Source organism: Natator depressus, chromosome 24 (genome assembly GCF_965152275.1).
Source record: "Natator depressus isolate rNatDep1 chromosome 24, rNatDep2.hap1, whole genome shotgun sequence".
NCBI classification, from domain to species: domain Eukaryota; kingdom Metazoa; phylum Chordata; order Testudines; family Cheloniidae; genus Natator; species Natator depressus.
The window spans coordinates 22335225-22351250 of record NC_134257.1 but is presented as its reverse complement, the minus strand read 5'-3'; the positions used below and the strand labels follow the sequence as shown (position 1 = coordinate 22351250).

The 16026-nt window shown below is 69.7% G+C and overlaps 1 protein-coding gene across 1 annotated transcript; it reads right to left on the bottom strand.

Annotated features, from left to right (window-relative positions):
• Window positions 1–671: 671 nt before the first annotated feature.
• On the bottom strand, window positions 672–15130 carry GRIK5 (glutamate ionotropic receptor kainate type subunit 5). Its single transcript, XM_074938624.1, has 14 exons — window positions 14985–15130; window positions 10418–10548; window positions 9293–9457; window positions 6368–6465; window positions 6025–6190; window positions 5500–5678; window positions 5080–5133; window positions 3911–4072; window positions 3067–3219; window positions 2848–2952; window positions 1938–2045; window positions 1520–1726; window positions 943–1056; window positions 672–785 (listed from the first exon to the last, which is right to left on the bottom strand). Exons 2-14 carry the CDS (start codon window positions 10500–10502, stop codon window positions 672–674), a joined length of 1710 nt encoding a protein of 569 aa, XP_074794725.1. The 5' UTR covers window positions 10503–10548; window positions 14985–15130.
• Window positions 15131–16026: the final 896 nt, after the last annotated feature.

Below are 16026 nucleotides of genomic sequence, written 5' to 3'. Positions count from 1 at the left end.
TCCCCCCCAGCTCCCCCACTGCCCCCCAAAGCACAGGGCTCCAGCCCCCCCAACAGCCCCCACTCCCCCCCCAGATCTCCCACTCCCCCCCCGAGATCCCCCCAGAGCACAGGGCCCCCAGCCCCGGCCCGGCACTCACCAGACCCCGCTGACACAGCGTGTGGACAGGGCCCGGGGCAGCACCTCGGAGCCCTGCTGCATGAAGCCGCCGATGGGGAACCAGAGGCTGTTGCCCAGGGTGTAGTGGTTCTCCAGCACGTGGGGGCGCCCCCGCAGGCAGGGGTGGGGGTTGTGCCACTCGTAGGGGCTCAGCCTGGGGGGCAGGGGCAGTGAGGGGGGGTCGCTGGGCACTCTGCCCCCTGCCCCCGGTCCCTGTCCCCCCCATCCCTGCCCCCGACACCCCCTGTCCCTGCCCCCCTCCCTGCGCCCCGTCCCTGGCACCCCCGCCCCTGTCCCCCCCTGTCCCTGCCCCCCATCCCTGCCCCCCGCCCCTGCCGCCCCCATCCCTGACACCCTGTCCCTGTCCCCCCTTCCCTGCCGGTCCCCCCACATCCCTCCATCCCCTCCCCACCACATCACCAGAGCCCACCCCCCACCTAGCCCCCCCGTCCTGCCCCCTCCCCCCCAGAGCCCAGCCCCCCACTCGTCCCATCGTCTCCCCGCGGGGGGCGTTACCGGGCGGCCAGGAAGAGGACGCAGCTGACGGCCAGGTAGGCCAGGAGCATGAAGAGCCAGACGGCCGGGGAGAAGGGGTCCAGGAAGGAGAAGTAGCCGGGCTTGCGGCCCTGGAGAGGGGGAGACGGGGGGCTGAGCGTCCCCCTGGGACTGCACCCCCCACAGACCCGCCCTGCGCCCTGGGCCGAGGCCCCTCCCTCGGGGAGCTCCCCCCACCTGAGCCTCCCCCTGGGACTGAACCCCCCCAGGCGCCCCAGGCCCCCCTACCATGTGCACCCGGTACAGGATGCTGATCCCCAGGGTCATGAAGGGCTTGGAGAAGTCGATCACCTTCTCCCGCTCCGCCGTGATGGTGAAGGCGGCGACAGCCAGGTCAGCCTTCTGCGGAGAGAGCGGGGGGTGAGAGGGGCCCCGCTGCCCCCCCGGACCTCCGCTGCCCCCCACCCCCCCCGCTGGCCCCCGCTGCCCCCGACACCCCCCTGCCCCACGCTGCCCCTGCTGCCCCCGTCCCCCCACTGCCCCCCTGATACCCCACTGCCCCCTGCTGGCCCCCGCTGCCCCTGACACCCCCCTGCCCCACGTCCCCCCCTGCTGCCCCCGTCACCCCACTGCCCCCCTGATACCCCACTGCCCCCTGCTGGCCCCCGCTGCACCCGACACCCCCCTGCCCCACGCTCCCCCCCTGCTGCCCCTGTCGCCCCACTGCCCAACCCCCCGCTGCCCCCCCCGAAACCCCTCTGCCCTCCCGTCCCCCCACTGCCCCTGACCCCCCAGACCTCCCTCTGCCCCCCAACTGCCCCCCGATGCCCTGCTGCCCCCGGAACCCCCCGCCCCGGGGCCGTACCCGGTTGATGAGCTCGCCCACCATGCCGGTCCAGGAGCCGTTGGCCTCGGGCGCCCCGTAGAGCCCGTCCTCCACCAGCCGCAGCTGGAAGCGGAACTTGAGGATCCCGGCGAGTTCGTGCAGCATGTCGACGCAGAACCCCTCGTACAGCCCCCCGGCGCCCCCCGGGGCCTGGGCCCCGGCCCTGCGCATCACATAGGGGTTCTCCTGCGGGGCGGGGGGTGAGTGCCGGCTGCGAGCTTCCCCAGCAGTGCCCTGCAGTGCTGCGAGCTTCCCCCCAGCCGTGCCCTGCAAGCTGCCCCCCTGCAGAGCCTTGCAGCGCTGCGAGCTTCCCCCCAGCGGTGCCCCAGGTAATCCGGAGGCAGCCCCCGCCCCACCCTTGGGCTTCCCGCACAGGCCCCACCCCCGCCAGGCTCACCAGGATGGTGGTGACAATGAGGGTCTTGTTCGCCAGGCTCTCGGAGACGTCCGTGGCCAGCGTGGAGGCGTCCATGGCCAGCGTCCTGTTGGAGTGCCACACGCCGATCTGCAGGGAGGGCACAGGCTGGGCGGGAGCGGGAGGGCGCCATGGGGCTGGGCAGCTGGGGGGCCGTGGGGCTCAGCGGGGTGGGGGTTGACGAAGAGGGAATTTGTCATATTTTGGAGGACTACTATGTGTGCCTCAGTATCCCCATGTGGTGCCGGACGGGGGAGCAGCTGGGGGACGAAGGGCTGGGGGGGCAGGGGGGTTGATAAGAGGGGCGGCTGGAAGTGGGGGAGACGCTGCTGGATGGGGACTCTTGGGGGTCGGGGCTGCCCCAGCTGGACTGTGCTGTAATTTCCGTTCTCCGTGTCACTCAGGGCGTGTCCGGACCCCCAATAACCCGCCCGTGTCCCCCCACTGGCTGAGTCACTGCAGCGTCGGGGGGGTCACAGCTCCCATGGGGGGTGCGAGTCTCCCACAATGTCCCACCCAGGGGGCCTCGCTGCAGGCTCTGAGGGTCAGCCCCAGGGGGCGGGGAAGCCGAGGGGCTGACCCCAGTGACAGTGACCCCCAGGGAGCTGGCGCAGTGAAGGGGTCCCCAGGAACGGCCTCAGAGCCGGGCGAGAGTGCAGAGACCCATGGGGCTGATGGGGGGGTCAAGGGGCTGGTCCTGGGGGGTTGAGGAGGGGCCTGTCTGGGGGGGGCTGTGGGAAGATGGGGGGTGCCAGAGATATAGGGAGGCTGGGGCGTCCGGTGGTGCAGGGGGCCATGGAGATGTGGGGAGGGTCAGGGGGTGCTGGGGACATTGGAGGGCATGGGGGCTCCAGGGAGGGCTGGGAGTTTGGGGGGGCCGGGGGGGTCTCACCTCGCGGTGCCCGTTCCGCGACTTCTCCAGGATGCGCAGGGTGTAGTTGGTTCGTTGCCCCTTGCTGTTGAACTCCACGCGCCCCGTCAGCCCGTCGTACTCTACCTGGCCGGGGCGCGGCCGGGGCAGACAGAGAGAAGGACCAAGTGAGTGGGACGAAGGGGCTGGGGTCAGTAGGCTCCAGAGTGAACGCCCGCCGGGGCGGGGCGGGGCACTCACCATGCGCAGGTAGTTCATGAGGCTGGTGCCGTGCTGCCAGATGCTGGCGGAGGTGCAGGCCAGCGGCCGGACCCCGATCTCCTGGCTGCGGTTCAGCTCCCGCACGGCCCCCACCACCACGTGCACCGCGTCGAACAGCAGGGCCGCCGAGAGCTGGGGGGCCGGGGACCCACAGACCCGTTAGACCTTCCCCCTTACACATCCGGGGGCCCCCAGCGCCCCAACCCCTCCCACAGCACCCCCAATTCCTTCCCCCAGCCCCCCAACCCCTCCCCCCAAGTCCCCTGAGCTTCCCAAACATCCCAACCCCTCCCCCAGTGCCCCAACCCCTCCCTCCGAGCCCCCGAAACACCCCAACCCTCCCCCAAACCCCTCCCACAGCACCCCCAATTCCTTCCCCCAGCCCCCCAACCCCTCCCCCCAAGTCCCCTGAGCTTCCCAAACATCCCAACCCCTCCCCCAGTGCCCCAACCCCTCCTTCCGAGCCCCCAAACACCCCAACCCCTCCCCCAGCGCCCCAACCCCTCCCTCCGAGCCCCTGAAACCCCCCAACCCTCCCCCAAACCCCCCACCCATCCCCCAGAGCCCCCCAATCCCAACCCCCAAGTCCTCGACCAGCTCCCCAATCCCCCCAGCCCCTCCCCAATTAAGGGGCTCCCCCGTGCTCCCCATTCATACTTTATCCTCCTCAAAATAGGGGCCCCCCAGCTGCACCCCCATCGGTCTCACCCCAATGCCAATCACAGGGCCCCTGGCTCAGGGACGCCCCCATGTCCTGCCACGGCCCTAACCACAGAGCCCCCGTCCCCTTGGGGGGACACCGGGGGCCGTCAGAGGGGCTCACCGTGGGGCCGGGGAAGGGGCTCCGCTCGCAGGTCTCCCGCCAGGACATATTGAGGCTGCGGGCGAACTCCAGGAAGAAGGGGTGGGTCGCGTTCAGGATGGAGAAGCCCACGACGTTGGAGTGATCGTCCACCACGTCGTCCAGGCGCAGGGTGGGGAAATCCTGCAGGGGGCGCCGCAGGGCGAGGGGGTCAGGCCCACGCGGGGCCCGGGGGCTGCAGGATGGGAGGGAGGGGCCCAGGGGCTGTGGGGCAGGAGGGAGGGTCCCTGGCGGGGTCCGGGGGGTGCAGGCTGGGAGGGAGGGAGGGTCCCCGGCAGGGCCCAGGGGCTGTGGGGCAGGAGGGAGGGTCCCTGGCGGGGTCCGGGGGATGCAGGCTGAGAGGGAGGGAGGGTTCCCGGCAGGGCCCGGGGGCTGTGGGGCGGGAGGGAGGGTCCCCGGTGGGGCCTGGAGGATGCAGGGTGGGAGGGAGGCGCCCCAGCAAGGCCCAGGGGCTGCGGGGCGGGAGGGAGGGTTCCCGGCGGGGCCCGGGGGCTGCGGGGCGGGAGGGAGGGTCCCCGGCAGGGCCCGAGGGCTGCAGCGTGGGAGGGAGGGGCCCGGGGGCTGTGCGGTGGGAGGGAGGGTCCCCGGTGGGGCCCGGGGGCTGCGGGGTGGGAGGGAGGGGCCCCGGCAGGGCCTGGGGGCTGCGGGGCGGGAGGGAGGGTTCCCGGCGGGGCCCGGGGGCTGCGGGGTGGGAGGGAGGGGCCCCGGCAGGGCCTGGGGGCTGCGGGGCGGGAGGGAGGGTTCCCGGCAGGGCCTGGGGGCTGCGGGGCGGGAGGAAGGGTTCCCGGCGGGGCCCGGGGGCTGTGGGGCGGGAGGGAGGGTTCCCGGCGGGGCCCGGGGGCTGCGGGGTGGGAGGGAGGGGCCCCGGCAGGGCCTGGGGGCTGCGGGGCGGGAGGAAGGGTTCCCGGCGGGGCCCGGGGGCTGTGGGGTGGGAGGGAGAGGCCTCGGCGGGACAGGCCAGCCGCAAACAGTTCCCTGGGGGCCGAGGCCGGGCTGGGGGGCGTCTGGGAACAGACCCGGCTAATGGCCAGGGGTCATGGCCATGTGAGCCAGCCCAGCCCCCCTGCAGCCTGGGGAGGGTCCCCGGGTCCAGTGAGCAGAGGGGTCCCCCGGGCCGCGCCCCGGCTCACCAGGGTGGTCAGGATGTATTTATAGAAGGCCGAGGTCATGCCCAGCTCTGAGGCCTGCAAAAGAACTGGAGAGTTAGAGCCTGGCGCTGTGAGCTTCCCCAAGCAGTGCCCCCACCGGGACCCTGGGGCTGCGAGCGTCCCCCAGCAGTGCCCTCAGCCGGACCCTGGGGCTGCGAGCTTCCCCCAGCAGTGCTCCCACCGGGACCCTGGGGCTGCGAGCTTCCCCCAGCAGTGACCCCAGCCAGGAACCTGGGGCTGCAAGCTTCCCCCAAGCAGTGCCCCCCCCGGGACCATGGGGCTGCAAGCGTCCCCCCAGCAGTGTCCCCAGCCAGGACCCTGGGGCTGCGAGCTTCCCCCAGCAGTGTCCCCAGCCAGGACCCTGGGGCTGCGAGCTTCCCCCAGCAGTGCCTGGGCCGTCACCTTCTTGAGGACGAGGTAGGAGAGGGAGGCGTTGGCGTCGATGATGATGGTCGAGATCTTGTCGTCCCGAATCTCCTTGAGCAGCGGCGTCGGGTCGTGGGCGTCGTCCAGCATCCGGATCGACAGCGTCTCCTTGGAGATGAGGAACTGGCGCACGAGCTCCTCCAATCGCAGCAGACCTGCAGGGGGCGGGGGGAGCAGGGTGACCCCCTGCAGCTCGGCACCCCCTTCTGCCCCCCTGCCGACCCCCCTGCTCCCTGCCCCACGGTGCCCCTTACTGACCCCCTGAAGCATGGTGCCTCCCTCTGGCCGCCCCGCTCCCTGCCCCACAGTGCCCCCTGCTGACCCCCATGCCCTACCCCACAGTGCCCCCCTACCAACCCCTCCTGCTCCCTGCCCCATGGCACCCCCAGCTGAGCCCCCACCCTGACCCATGGCGCCCCCAGCTGAGCCCCCACCCTGCCCCACGGTGCCCCCCCAAGCCCTCCTGCCCCCGGCGCCCCCTGCCGAGCCCCCCGCCCTCACACTCGGCCTTGGCGCAGATGAGACTGGCCGAGGGGTAGTTGAGCGACTGCAGGATCCGCGCCAGGGCCAGGCTCAGGTCCTCGTTGCTGGGGTAGAGGCTGACGGAGGCGAAGCGCAAATACTGCAGCCGGGGGGTCTCCTCGGGGCCCACCTTCACGTGGGGGATCTGGGGAGAGCGAGGGGTCAGGACCCGCCAGGGGGCATCGGGCCGGGGATGGGGCTGCGGGGGGAAGGGAGCGAAGCACTGGAGATGTGGGGAACAAGGGAGCAGTGGGGGTGATGGGGCACAAGGGGAGGGGCAAGGCTCGCCCCTGGATTCAGGGGGTCCTGCCCCCCCATTTACCTCCTTCTCCCCACAGATGTGGCTGACCGTGGCGGCCGAAGCCGGACTCGATGCGGGGCCCAGAACCGACACCACCCCTTTGGGCAGGATCTGGCACACTGTGGGGAGAGAGTGTGTGTCAGGGCACACCGGACAGCCGGGCCCTTGCACGCCCACCCTTGCGCACACACACGTGCACACTCACCCCCACACACACAGTCACACACGTGCCCCTCTCCCACAAACATACGCTCGGTATACTCCCCCTGCACACTCACATGCCCACCCCCACACACAAGATCCTCCCCCCACCAACACACACCCTGCATACTTATCTTCACATGCCCACACTTGCTTGCGCACACACTTACACACAGCCCTTGCACACTCACCATTCCATGCCCACCCTCACACGTGCACTCCTCCCTCCACAAACATACACATCCTGCACAATTCCCCTTGCACACCCACCCGTACACACTCATGGTCTCACACATCTTCCTCTTGCCAAACATGCACACCCTGCCCATTCACACTCACCTGCACATCTGTCCACGAATGCACACTCATCCTTCCACACACTCCCACCCTTGCACACCTACCCCTGCACACTTGCACACTTGTCCTTCCACTAATGCACACCCTCATCTTTGCACATGCCCACTCACCCTCACGTTCCTGCTGTGACACAGTGGGAACGTTTGTAATGTTTCTCTGAATACTGTCGGTGCCTCAGTTTCCCCTGTGTGTTACTCGGGGGAGGATCGGGGGTGTGATTGCTGCAGCAACCCCCAGACGGCAGGTGTGACGCCGACTGGCTGCCTGGGCACAGAGACCGGCCGACCAGGGTAGCCTGGTCACTGATGGCCGGAGCCTGTTCCCTGCAGAGCCAACCGGGGCTGCTGGTGCAGCCCAGGGGCCCTGCTGTCCTGGGAACGGGGCAATGGCTGGAAGGGGTCGGCGGGTTGTGGCTGAGGCTGGGCTGTGGGAAGCGAGTCAGTCTCCTGGTTTGGGGGGCACCTGGGGCTCTGGATCCCCTGTGACAAAGTGGGACTGTTCTTAATGTTTCCTCTGAATAGTGTGGGTGTGCCTCAGTTTCCCCTAGGCAGTTCTTAAGTATCTAGGGGGTGGGGTAAGGGTGTATGATCATTGCAGAGCCCTAGAGGGCAGGTGTGTGCAGGGGTCTGGACACAGAGAATGGCCGACACCCTGTTTCCTGGCCACTGATGGCCTGGGCCTTCCCCCCTGCAAAGTGAGAGCTAAAGGGTTGGAGAACAAAGGAATCCGGTGCCCTCCTGGCCCGGGAAAGGGACAAAGCCCAGAGGAGGAGGGGCTGGAGGGAGTTTCAGTTTGGGGCTGGCTGGGACATGGAGTGAAGGGCAGACGGGGTTGTCTGGCTCACTGCCCCGCAGAATGGACCCAGCTGAGGGGTCCTGTTCTCTGCACCTACAAGCTCTGTTTTAGACCATGTTCCGGTCGTCTAATAAACCTTCTGTGTTATTGGCTGGCTGAGAGTCACCTCTGTCTGCGGAGTTGGGGGGCAGGACCCTCTGGCTTCCCCAGGACCCCGCCCGGGTGGACTGGCTGTGGGAAGCACACGGAGGGGCAGAGGATGCTGAATGCTCCGGGGTCAGACCCAGGAAGGTGGAGCCGGGGGAGCTGTGTGTCCTGCAGACAGGCTGCTCCCCGAGAGGAGACTCCTCCAGAGTCCTGCCTGGCTTCGTGGGGAGCAGGTCCAGAGCATCGCCCGGGGACCCCGGGACACCCCCCGCAACAGACTTTGCTGCAAGTCCCTGGTCCCTGCGCTCACAAGCTCTGTTCTCAAGCTCGGGTTCCCCTCGACTCACAACCCGCCTGTGTCACGCGCTGGCTGGGAGTCGCTGCTGGCTGGAGGGGGCCCTCTGGTGGCTTGTGAGGCTCCCCAGGGGCCCTGTCCAGGGGGACTGGGGGGGTCCCGGGGTGAGCAGGGGCTGAACCCCCTGAGGTCGGACCCAGGAGGCCCCGAAGCCGGACAGGCTCCTGGCCCTGGCGGGAGACGCTGCCCCAGAGTCCTGCCTGGCTTCCTCTGGAGCCCCCAGCCTGGGGCCCCGGGACACCCCCAACCCCATGCCGTGCCCGGACACCCGAACTCTCACCTTCCACACCCCTCCCCTTTGGGCACACGCTCACCTGCACACCCAGCCCCTACGCACCCAAACGTACACACTCGCCCATCTCCTCAGCCTCCTGGCCCCACTCCCAGCACACACGGCTCACATTCGGTCTCCTCCTCGCACACTTGTGCCCAGCACATGCCCATGACCCTGATTTCACACCCAGTGAGGGCTGGGCCCATGTGTGCACATGCACCTTGCACACCCAGCCTTGACCGGCCTGGGGGATTTCATGCTCCCAGCCCTGTTGGGTCACAGACTCCCCCTCACATACTCACACTCCCCACATCACGATGGCCTTGGAGAGGTGCTCTTGGACGAACCACCCTTGTGCACACTCCCCCTTGCACGCTCCCCTCACGTGTTTACACACATTCGCTCACATGGGTCACCCCCTCACACACTGAACAATGGCACATGCGATGGTGTTGGCAGACTAGTCCTGGCTACCCCTTGCACACTCACCCCTTGCACATGTACTGGTGTCAATGGTCTCACACGCATACTCCCTTTGCACAGTCAACTCCCTGTGCATGTCTCCTTGCACACACACCCACACACCCTTGCACACACACTGGTATCACGGGTCTCACAGGCCCCCTTGCACACTGCTCCCCATGCATCCTCCTCGCACACCTCCTCGCACACGTATTGGTGTCTGTGGTCTCACAGGCCCCCTTGCACACTGCTCCCCATGCATCCTCCTCACACACCCCCTTGCACATGTACTGGTGTCCGTGGTCTCACAGGCCCCCTTGCACACTGCTCCTCACACACCCCCTCGCACACGTACTGGTGTCCGTGGTCTCGTACTGGCTGTCGCGATGCAGTTCGAAGATCTCGACCTCCACGCGGGCCTTGGCCGGCACCTCGCTGATGCTGTTGATATGCTCCCGGGCCAGGGCCAGGGCCAGCCGCTCCCCGCGCCCACACACCGTCTGATCGTCCAGGATGGCAGCTGTGGGGGGCACAGAGCCGGGGGGCATATGGGTCCAGAGACACCAGACACCGCTGACCTCCCCCTGTCCTCAGCCACCTCTTCCCCACCCACCATCCCATGGCTCCCCTCCCATCCACGGGCCCCACACTGCCCCCAGCTGACCCTGTCACCCATTGCCCCTTCCCCATCACCCCCCCAAGGACCAGTCGCCCCCCCAGAGCCAGGCTGCAGCTCCCTGGCACCTCCTGTTCCAGAACCCTAGGCACTCGCTATTGTATCCCCCTGCGGCTGCCCCCCTCCCGCCCCCACCCCCACCGTCCCGGCTCTGCACCGGGTGAGCATCAATCCCCTGCAGCCGCGTGGGTGACCTCGGGATAACAGATAGGGCTGCGGACACAGGCCCCATGGGGCGTCTGTCAACCCCAGTCCCACCCCAAAGACAGCTCTACCGGTGCCCCTCACTCCCGACCCGCAGCCCCTGCCCTCCGGACGGGCTCCCCCAGCTCCGCCGGTGCCCCTCACTCCCAACCCGCAGCCCCTGCCCCCCGGCCCGGGCTCCCCCCCACCCCCAGCTCTGCCGGTGCCCCTCACTCCCGACCCGAAGCCCCTGCCCCCCGGCCCGGGCTCCCCCCCACCCCCAGCTCCGCGGGTGCCCCTCACTCCCGACCCGCAGCCCCTGCCCCCCGGCCCGGGCTCCCCCCCACCCCCAGCTCCGCGGGTGCCCCTCACTCCCGACCCGCAGCCCCTGCCCCCCGGCCCGGGCTCCCCCCCACCCCCAGCTCCGCGGGTGCCCCTCACTCCCGACCCGCAGCCCCTGCCCTCCGGACGGGCTCCCCCAGCTCCGCGGGTGCCCCTCACTCCCGACCCGCAGCCCCTGCCCCCCGGCCCTGGCTCCCCCCCACCCCCGGCTCCGCGGGTGCCCCTCACTCCCGACCCGCAGCCCCTGCCCCCCGGCCCGGGCTCCCCGGGGCGCCTCACCCATGCGCAGGGACGACAGCACCTGCAGGCTCTGGCGGGCGACGCTGACGATCAGCAGCAGCAGCAGCCCGGGCGACGTCGGCATCTTCCACCCTCCGCATGGGGAACGTCGCCGCGGCCCCGGCTGCCACCTGCAGGGGGAGCGAGAGCCCGGGGGAGTCCCACGGCAGAGCCCCCGCCCCACGGCGCCCCCTGGAGACCCCCCTGCCCCACAGCACCCCCTAGACACCCCCCACCCCACAGCGCCCCCTAGACACCCCCCGCCCCACAGCGCCCCCTAGACATCCCCTGTGACCAAGTGGGACTGTTCTTAATGTTTACTCTGAATACTGTGTATGTGCCTCAGTTTCCCCTAGGCAGTTCTTAAGTCTCTAGGGGGTGGGATCAGGGGGTGGGATTGTTGCAGAGCCCTAGAGGGCAGAGGTGTGAGGGTGTCTGCACAGAGACTGGCCGACACCCTGTCTCCTGGCCACTGATGGCCTGGGCCCCTCCCCTGCAAAGGTGCCGACTGAAGGGGCTGGAGAACAAAGAGATCAGGTGGCCAGAGGAGGGGCAGGAGAGTTTCAGTTTGGAGCTGGCTAGGGAAATGGAGGGAGGCCCAGATGGGGCTCTGGCCTCCCTGCGCCCCAAAATGGACCCGGCTGAGGGGTCCTGGTCTCTGCACCTGCAAGCTCTGTGTTAGACCATGTTCCTGTCGTCTAATAAACCTTCTGTGTTACTGGCTGGCTGAGAGTCCCAGTGAATCACAGGAAGTGGGGGTCTGGGGCCCTGACTCCCCCACACTCCATGACACCCCCTACCCCAGAGTGACCCCTACTGACCCACCTTCCCCACCACGCCCTGTGACAAAGTGGGGGGTTCTCTTGGTTTTTCCTTGTTTTCCCAGTGGTTTCCATGCAGAGGGGGTGGGACTCAGTTTCCCTGGGTGCTGCGGGTTTAACGAGGGGAGGGGAGAGGGAGTTTGTGGGGACACAGGGCCAGCGAGGGAACTTGGGGCCCCGGCCAATGGCCTGGACAATGGAGACCCCAGCGACTGGGGATCTGGGGACCCGGAGCCCAGCTCGGGAGTCGCAGCCGGGTCTGGCCAGTGGGAGGACAAGGGGCTGCGGGGACCCCGGTGACCTGACCAGCCGGGTCCAGCCAGAGGAGCCAGAGGACAGAAGAGGGGAGAGGGGGCCCAGGCAACCTGTTTACCGGGAGAGGAGACAATGGACAGAGGGGGGGCTTGGGGCTGGTGATAGCAGATGCCCAGCGGGGAAGCAGGGGGGCTCGGGGCTGGAGGGAGGGGGCAGCCAGAGCCCGCCTGGGTGCAGGGGAGACTGGGCTGGGCTGGGGGAGGCCAGGCCTGAGGCCGGAGAGTTTCCTGTGCTGGGTTCAGACGCTCAATAAACCCCCCTGTGTTACCCTGGCTGAGAGTCGCCCCCCGGGCTAGAGAACGGGCCGGGGGGGCAGCAGTCCCCCTGGGAGTGGAGGCCCCGGGGGTCCGGAGCGAGGGGTCTCCCTGAGGGGCCCACGGCAGAGACAGGCGAGCTGAGGCTCCGAGAGGTGCGGCCCCAGGAGGTGGAGGGGCTGGACCCCCCGGAGAGAGTGGCCCCCCGAGAAGGGCTGTCGCGCTGAAGGGGGCTCCCCCCAGGGACCGCACGGGGCCAAGACTCGGCACGACCTGGGAGTCTGTGACGCCCCCTACTGAGCCCCCCACCCCACAGCGCCCCCTACTGAGCCCCCCACCCCACAGTGCCCCCTACTGACCCCCTGCCCCACAGCTCCCCCTACTGAGCCTCCCGCCCCACTTCCTGTCACACGGCGCCCCCTGGCCAAGGTGACTCCTGGTGGCAGTGGGGGAGGGGGTCTCGCAGCATCTGGCACTACTCCCCCCCCCCAGCAGCACTCCCCCCTGGCCCTGCTCCCCCCCGGCCCTGCTCCCCGTTTGTGCCGAGTCAGCAGCTCGCGGTGTCCTCACGCCACCTTCACCTTGAGCAGCGACCTGGTTCCCGCAGCCACGCTGGGCATGAGCGGGGGGGGGAGCGGACGCCCCCCGGGGGGCAAAGAGCCGGGCGGGGGAGGGTGTGACCAGGCCTGAACCCTGAGCAGCACCAGCAACTTCCTCCAGGGAAAACTACCCGGCCTTGGCTGGGCACTGCTGGGGGAAGCTCGCAGCGCCAGGGTCCCCCGGGAGGGGGGGCGTGTCTCAGTGCTAAGGTTCAAGGGGGGGATTTGGAGGGACGGGGCCCTGTCTCAGGGCATGGGGCCACGTCTTGGTGCTGGGATTCGAGGGAGGGATTGGGGGGGACGGGGACATGTCTCAGTGCCAGGTTCCCGGGGGGATCTGGGGGGGACGGGGATGTGTCTCGGTGCTGAGCTTCCTGGCGGGGATCTGGGGGGGACAGGGCCGTGTCTCGGTGCTGGGCTTCCTGGGGGGATTTGGGGGGGATAGTGCTGTGTCTCAGTGCTGAGGTTCCTGGGGGGGATCTGGGGGGTGGGACAGGGCCATGTCTCGGTGCTGGGGTTCTTGGGGGGGATTTGGGGGGCTGGGGCGATGGGATAGGGCCCATCACCCATCCCTCCACGGTCCAGGAGTGGGGGGATGGGAATCCAGCCCAGTCACATGACCCCTTGATGCCCCACCAGCTGCGTGGGGGAGGGGAGGGAGAAGGGGGCGGGGTCTCAGATAGCGTTGCCTGGAGACACCAGCTTCCTTTCTAGCAGTGTCCTGTTGCCCGGCAACCGCTACCGGCTGGTACAAAAGGTATCAACATCTGAGCAGGCAGAAAGGGCTGCGAGCTTCCCCACAGCAGTGCCCCGAGCCGGGACCCCTGGTGCTGCGAGCTTCCCCACAGCAGTGCCCCAAGCCGGGACCCCTGGTGCTGCGAGCTTCCCCACAGCAGTGCCCCAAGCCGGGACCCCTGGTGCTGCGAGCTTCCCCACAGCAGTGCCCCAAGCCGGGACCTCTGGTGCTGCGAGCTTCCCCACAGCAGTGCCCCGAGCCGGGACCTCTGGTGCTGCGAGCTTCTCCACAGCAGTGCCCCGAGCCGGGAACCCCATCACCATCAGCTTCCCCCCAGCCGGGACCCTGGCGCTGTGAGCTTCCCCACAGTAATGCCCCAGACGTGGACCCTGGTGCTGCAAGCTTCCCCACAACAGTGCCCCCAGCTGGGGACTCTGGTGCTGCAAACTTGCCCCCAGCAGTGCCCCAAACCAGGAACCCCTGTGGTGCAAGTTTCCCCCCAGCAGTGCCCTCAGCACTGGCCCCGTGAACCCTCAGCACTGAGACACGGCCCCTGCTATAACCCAGCCCCAAGGAACTGCCAGGCTGAAGACACAGCCCCAGCCCCCACCCGTATCCGAGCCCCCCCCACCCCAAAATCCAGCACCGAGCCGCGGCCCCATAGCCCAGCTCCTGGGACCCCAGCAGGAGCCCCAGGCCCCAACCTGGCCTGGCTGGGCTATCAACTCAGGGCCACCCCCTCCTGCCAGGCCGCGCCAGGGAGCCGGGTGACGCTACCGTGGGGTGGCACCTCTGTGCCCTGCAGCTGCGGGCTGAGCAAGGCCTTGAACTCAGGGCTCGGAGGCAGGAGAGAGACACGGAATTGGGGGGCTGCCAAGGGCCTGGGGGGGTGAATGTGTAGAGGGGCCCTCTGGGAGGGGTGCTGAGGTGGGATGGGACCAAGGGGGCTTGAGCGCTGGGTGCTGCCGAGAGGGGGGAGCCCCTAAGACAGAGGAAGTGAGTGCACGGGGGGCACTGGGGTGGGGGCACATGGGGGACCCTGCGTGTGGGGGGGGGTTGGTCAAAGGCTCCTCTCCCCCTCCCAAAGAAGGAGCAGGGCAAGCATATGGACAGCCCCCTCCCCCCCCCGTGCACCCCCAGTCCCAGGGTGGAGGGGGGCTCAGGCCTGTGGCCAGCTGGTGCCTGGGGTGGGGGGATCCCGCTGAGACCCAGTGAACTCAATTCACACATGGACCCACCAAGCAGCTGCACTAGAGGGCCCCAGAGCTCACCCCCAGCCCCAGCGGGGAAAGGCCCCGAGCCCCATTCCCTGCCCCCGGGAGCCAGCCCCTCCCCCCCAGCTGGGAAAGGCCCCGTGTCCCCCCACCTGCTTCGTGTGCTCATCCCTGGATTTGGGGCAGCGGGGGCCCCCTCGTGGAAGGGGGAAGGGCGGGGGGGGCAGTCACGCCGAGCTGGGGGCGCCGAGGACGGAGCAGAGAGAAATAGGGGGGCCGGGGCCAGACGGGGGGCGGGCGAGGACAGCGTGCCCGGGGCAGAGCCGGGGGGGGGGCTGGCTGCAGGGGGGGACGCAGGATACAGCCAGGGCCAGACAGGCCCAGCCCCGCGGTCTCTGCCCCTTGTCTCCCCCCCCAAACCACGGCAGAGGCCAAACGGGGTTCCCCTTCCCCTCCCCCAGCCAATCGGGGGGGCAGCTCCCCAAGCACCCCAATCCCCTCCATACCGCCCCCCGGCCTCACATACGCGTGCGCAGAGCTTCGGCCCAGGCCCCGCCAAAGTGCGGGGGGGGGACACGGAGCTGCCCCCCGGCCCCCCTCAAACAGGCAGGAAAGTAGCGAGACTTACGGAATCCGTGATCGGCGGGGGCCCCCCCGGCTCGGGGGTGCGGCCCCCCCTGCCCGTCCGGAGGGGGGCGCTCGGCAGGGACAGTCCAGCGCTCGCCCCGCTCCGGGGCCCCCCAAGCCCCAATCCGGGGAGCCCTGGCAGCTGGCAGCGGTGAGCCGCGCGGGGGGCGGGGGTCGCAGTGGGGGGGCTCAGGCGTCAGCGCCCCTCATTTTGCAGGGGGGAGGGGAGAACTGCCGGTAGAAGAGAAAACGCCCCATGTCCGTCTGTCTGTCCGGGGGGGGGCGCCCCGAATCTCCCTCGACCGCAGCCCCCGCTCGCCCTCCTGGGGGGGCCGGACCCCCCCCCCGATCGCAGCCCCCGGCCTTGAGCTCCAGGGGACGGGGGAGGGGTTCAAATCCCGATTTTCCGCCTGGGGGGGGCGATACAGAGGATGCGGGGGGGGCGCTTCAGGAGCCCTCAATCAACGAGGCCGGCGCATCGCGGCGACGGTGGGGGGCGGAGAGAGGGGACGGGGGGGGGCGGAGATGGAGGGGGAGGGGGCGGGGATGGAGAAAACGGGGGATGGGGGCCGCCGGACCCTCCGTCGGGGGCGGGGCGATATGTGAGGGATGAGGGGGTGGAGACACCCCCCCTTCTCACGGGCGAGCTGCCGGGTCCCCCGCACTGGCTGCGAGGGGCCGGGGGGCGGCGTGGCGGGCTCGGGGGGGCTGCTGGGGGGATCCAAGGGGCCGGGGGCCTGCTGGGGGCTGCGTGGCGGGCTCGGGGGGGGCTGCTGGGGGGGTCCAAGGGGCGGGGGATTGCTAGGGGGCGGCTGGGGGTCTGTTGGGGCGGGGGGCTGCTGGGTGGCTCCAAGGGGCGGGGACGGGCTCGGGGGGCTGGCTGGGGGTCTCTGGGGGGGCCGGGCTCGGGGGGGGGCTGGGGGGTCTCCTCATTGAGATTCGCTGCGGCGCTCGCGGGAGCGAGCTGAATCCTGATGAGGCCCCGCAGCGACCCGGCCCGGAGGGGGGGGGAGAGGGGGCGGGGCTGTGGCGGGAGGAGGAGG

What these genes read in the sequence shown, in the direction of transcription:
- GRIK5 (XM_074938624.1), bottom strand. Translation starts at nt 10,502, where the DNA reads ATGCCGACGTCGCCCGGGCTGCTGCTGCTGCTGATCGTCAGCGTCGCC. An exon ending in GTACGAGACCACGGACACCA is followed by an intron (nt 6,466 to 9,292) that starts GTACGTGTGCGA and finishes CTCTCCCCACAG; the next exon opens with TGTGCCAGATCCTGCCCAAA. An exon ending in TCATGAACTACCTGCGCATG is followed by an intron (nt 2,953 to 3,066) that starts GTGAGTGCCCCG and finishes CGCCCCGGCCAG; the next exon opens with GTAGAGTACGACGGGCTGAC.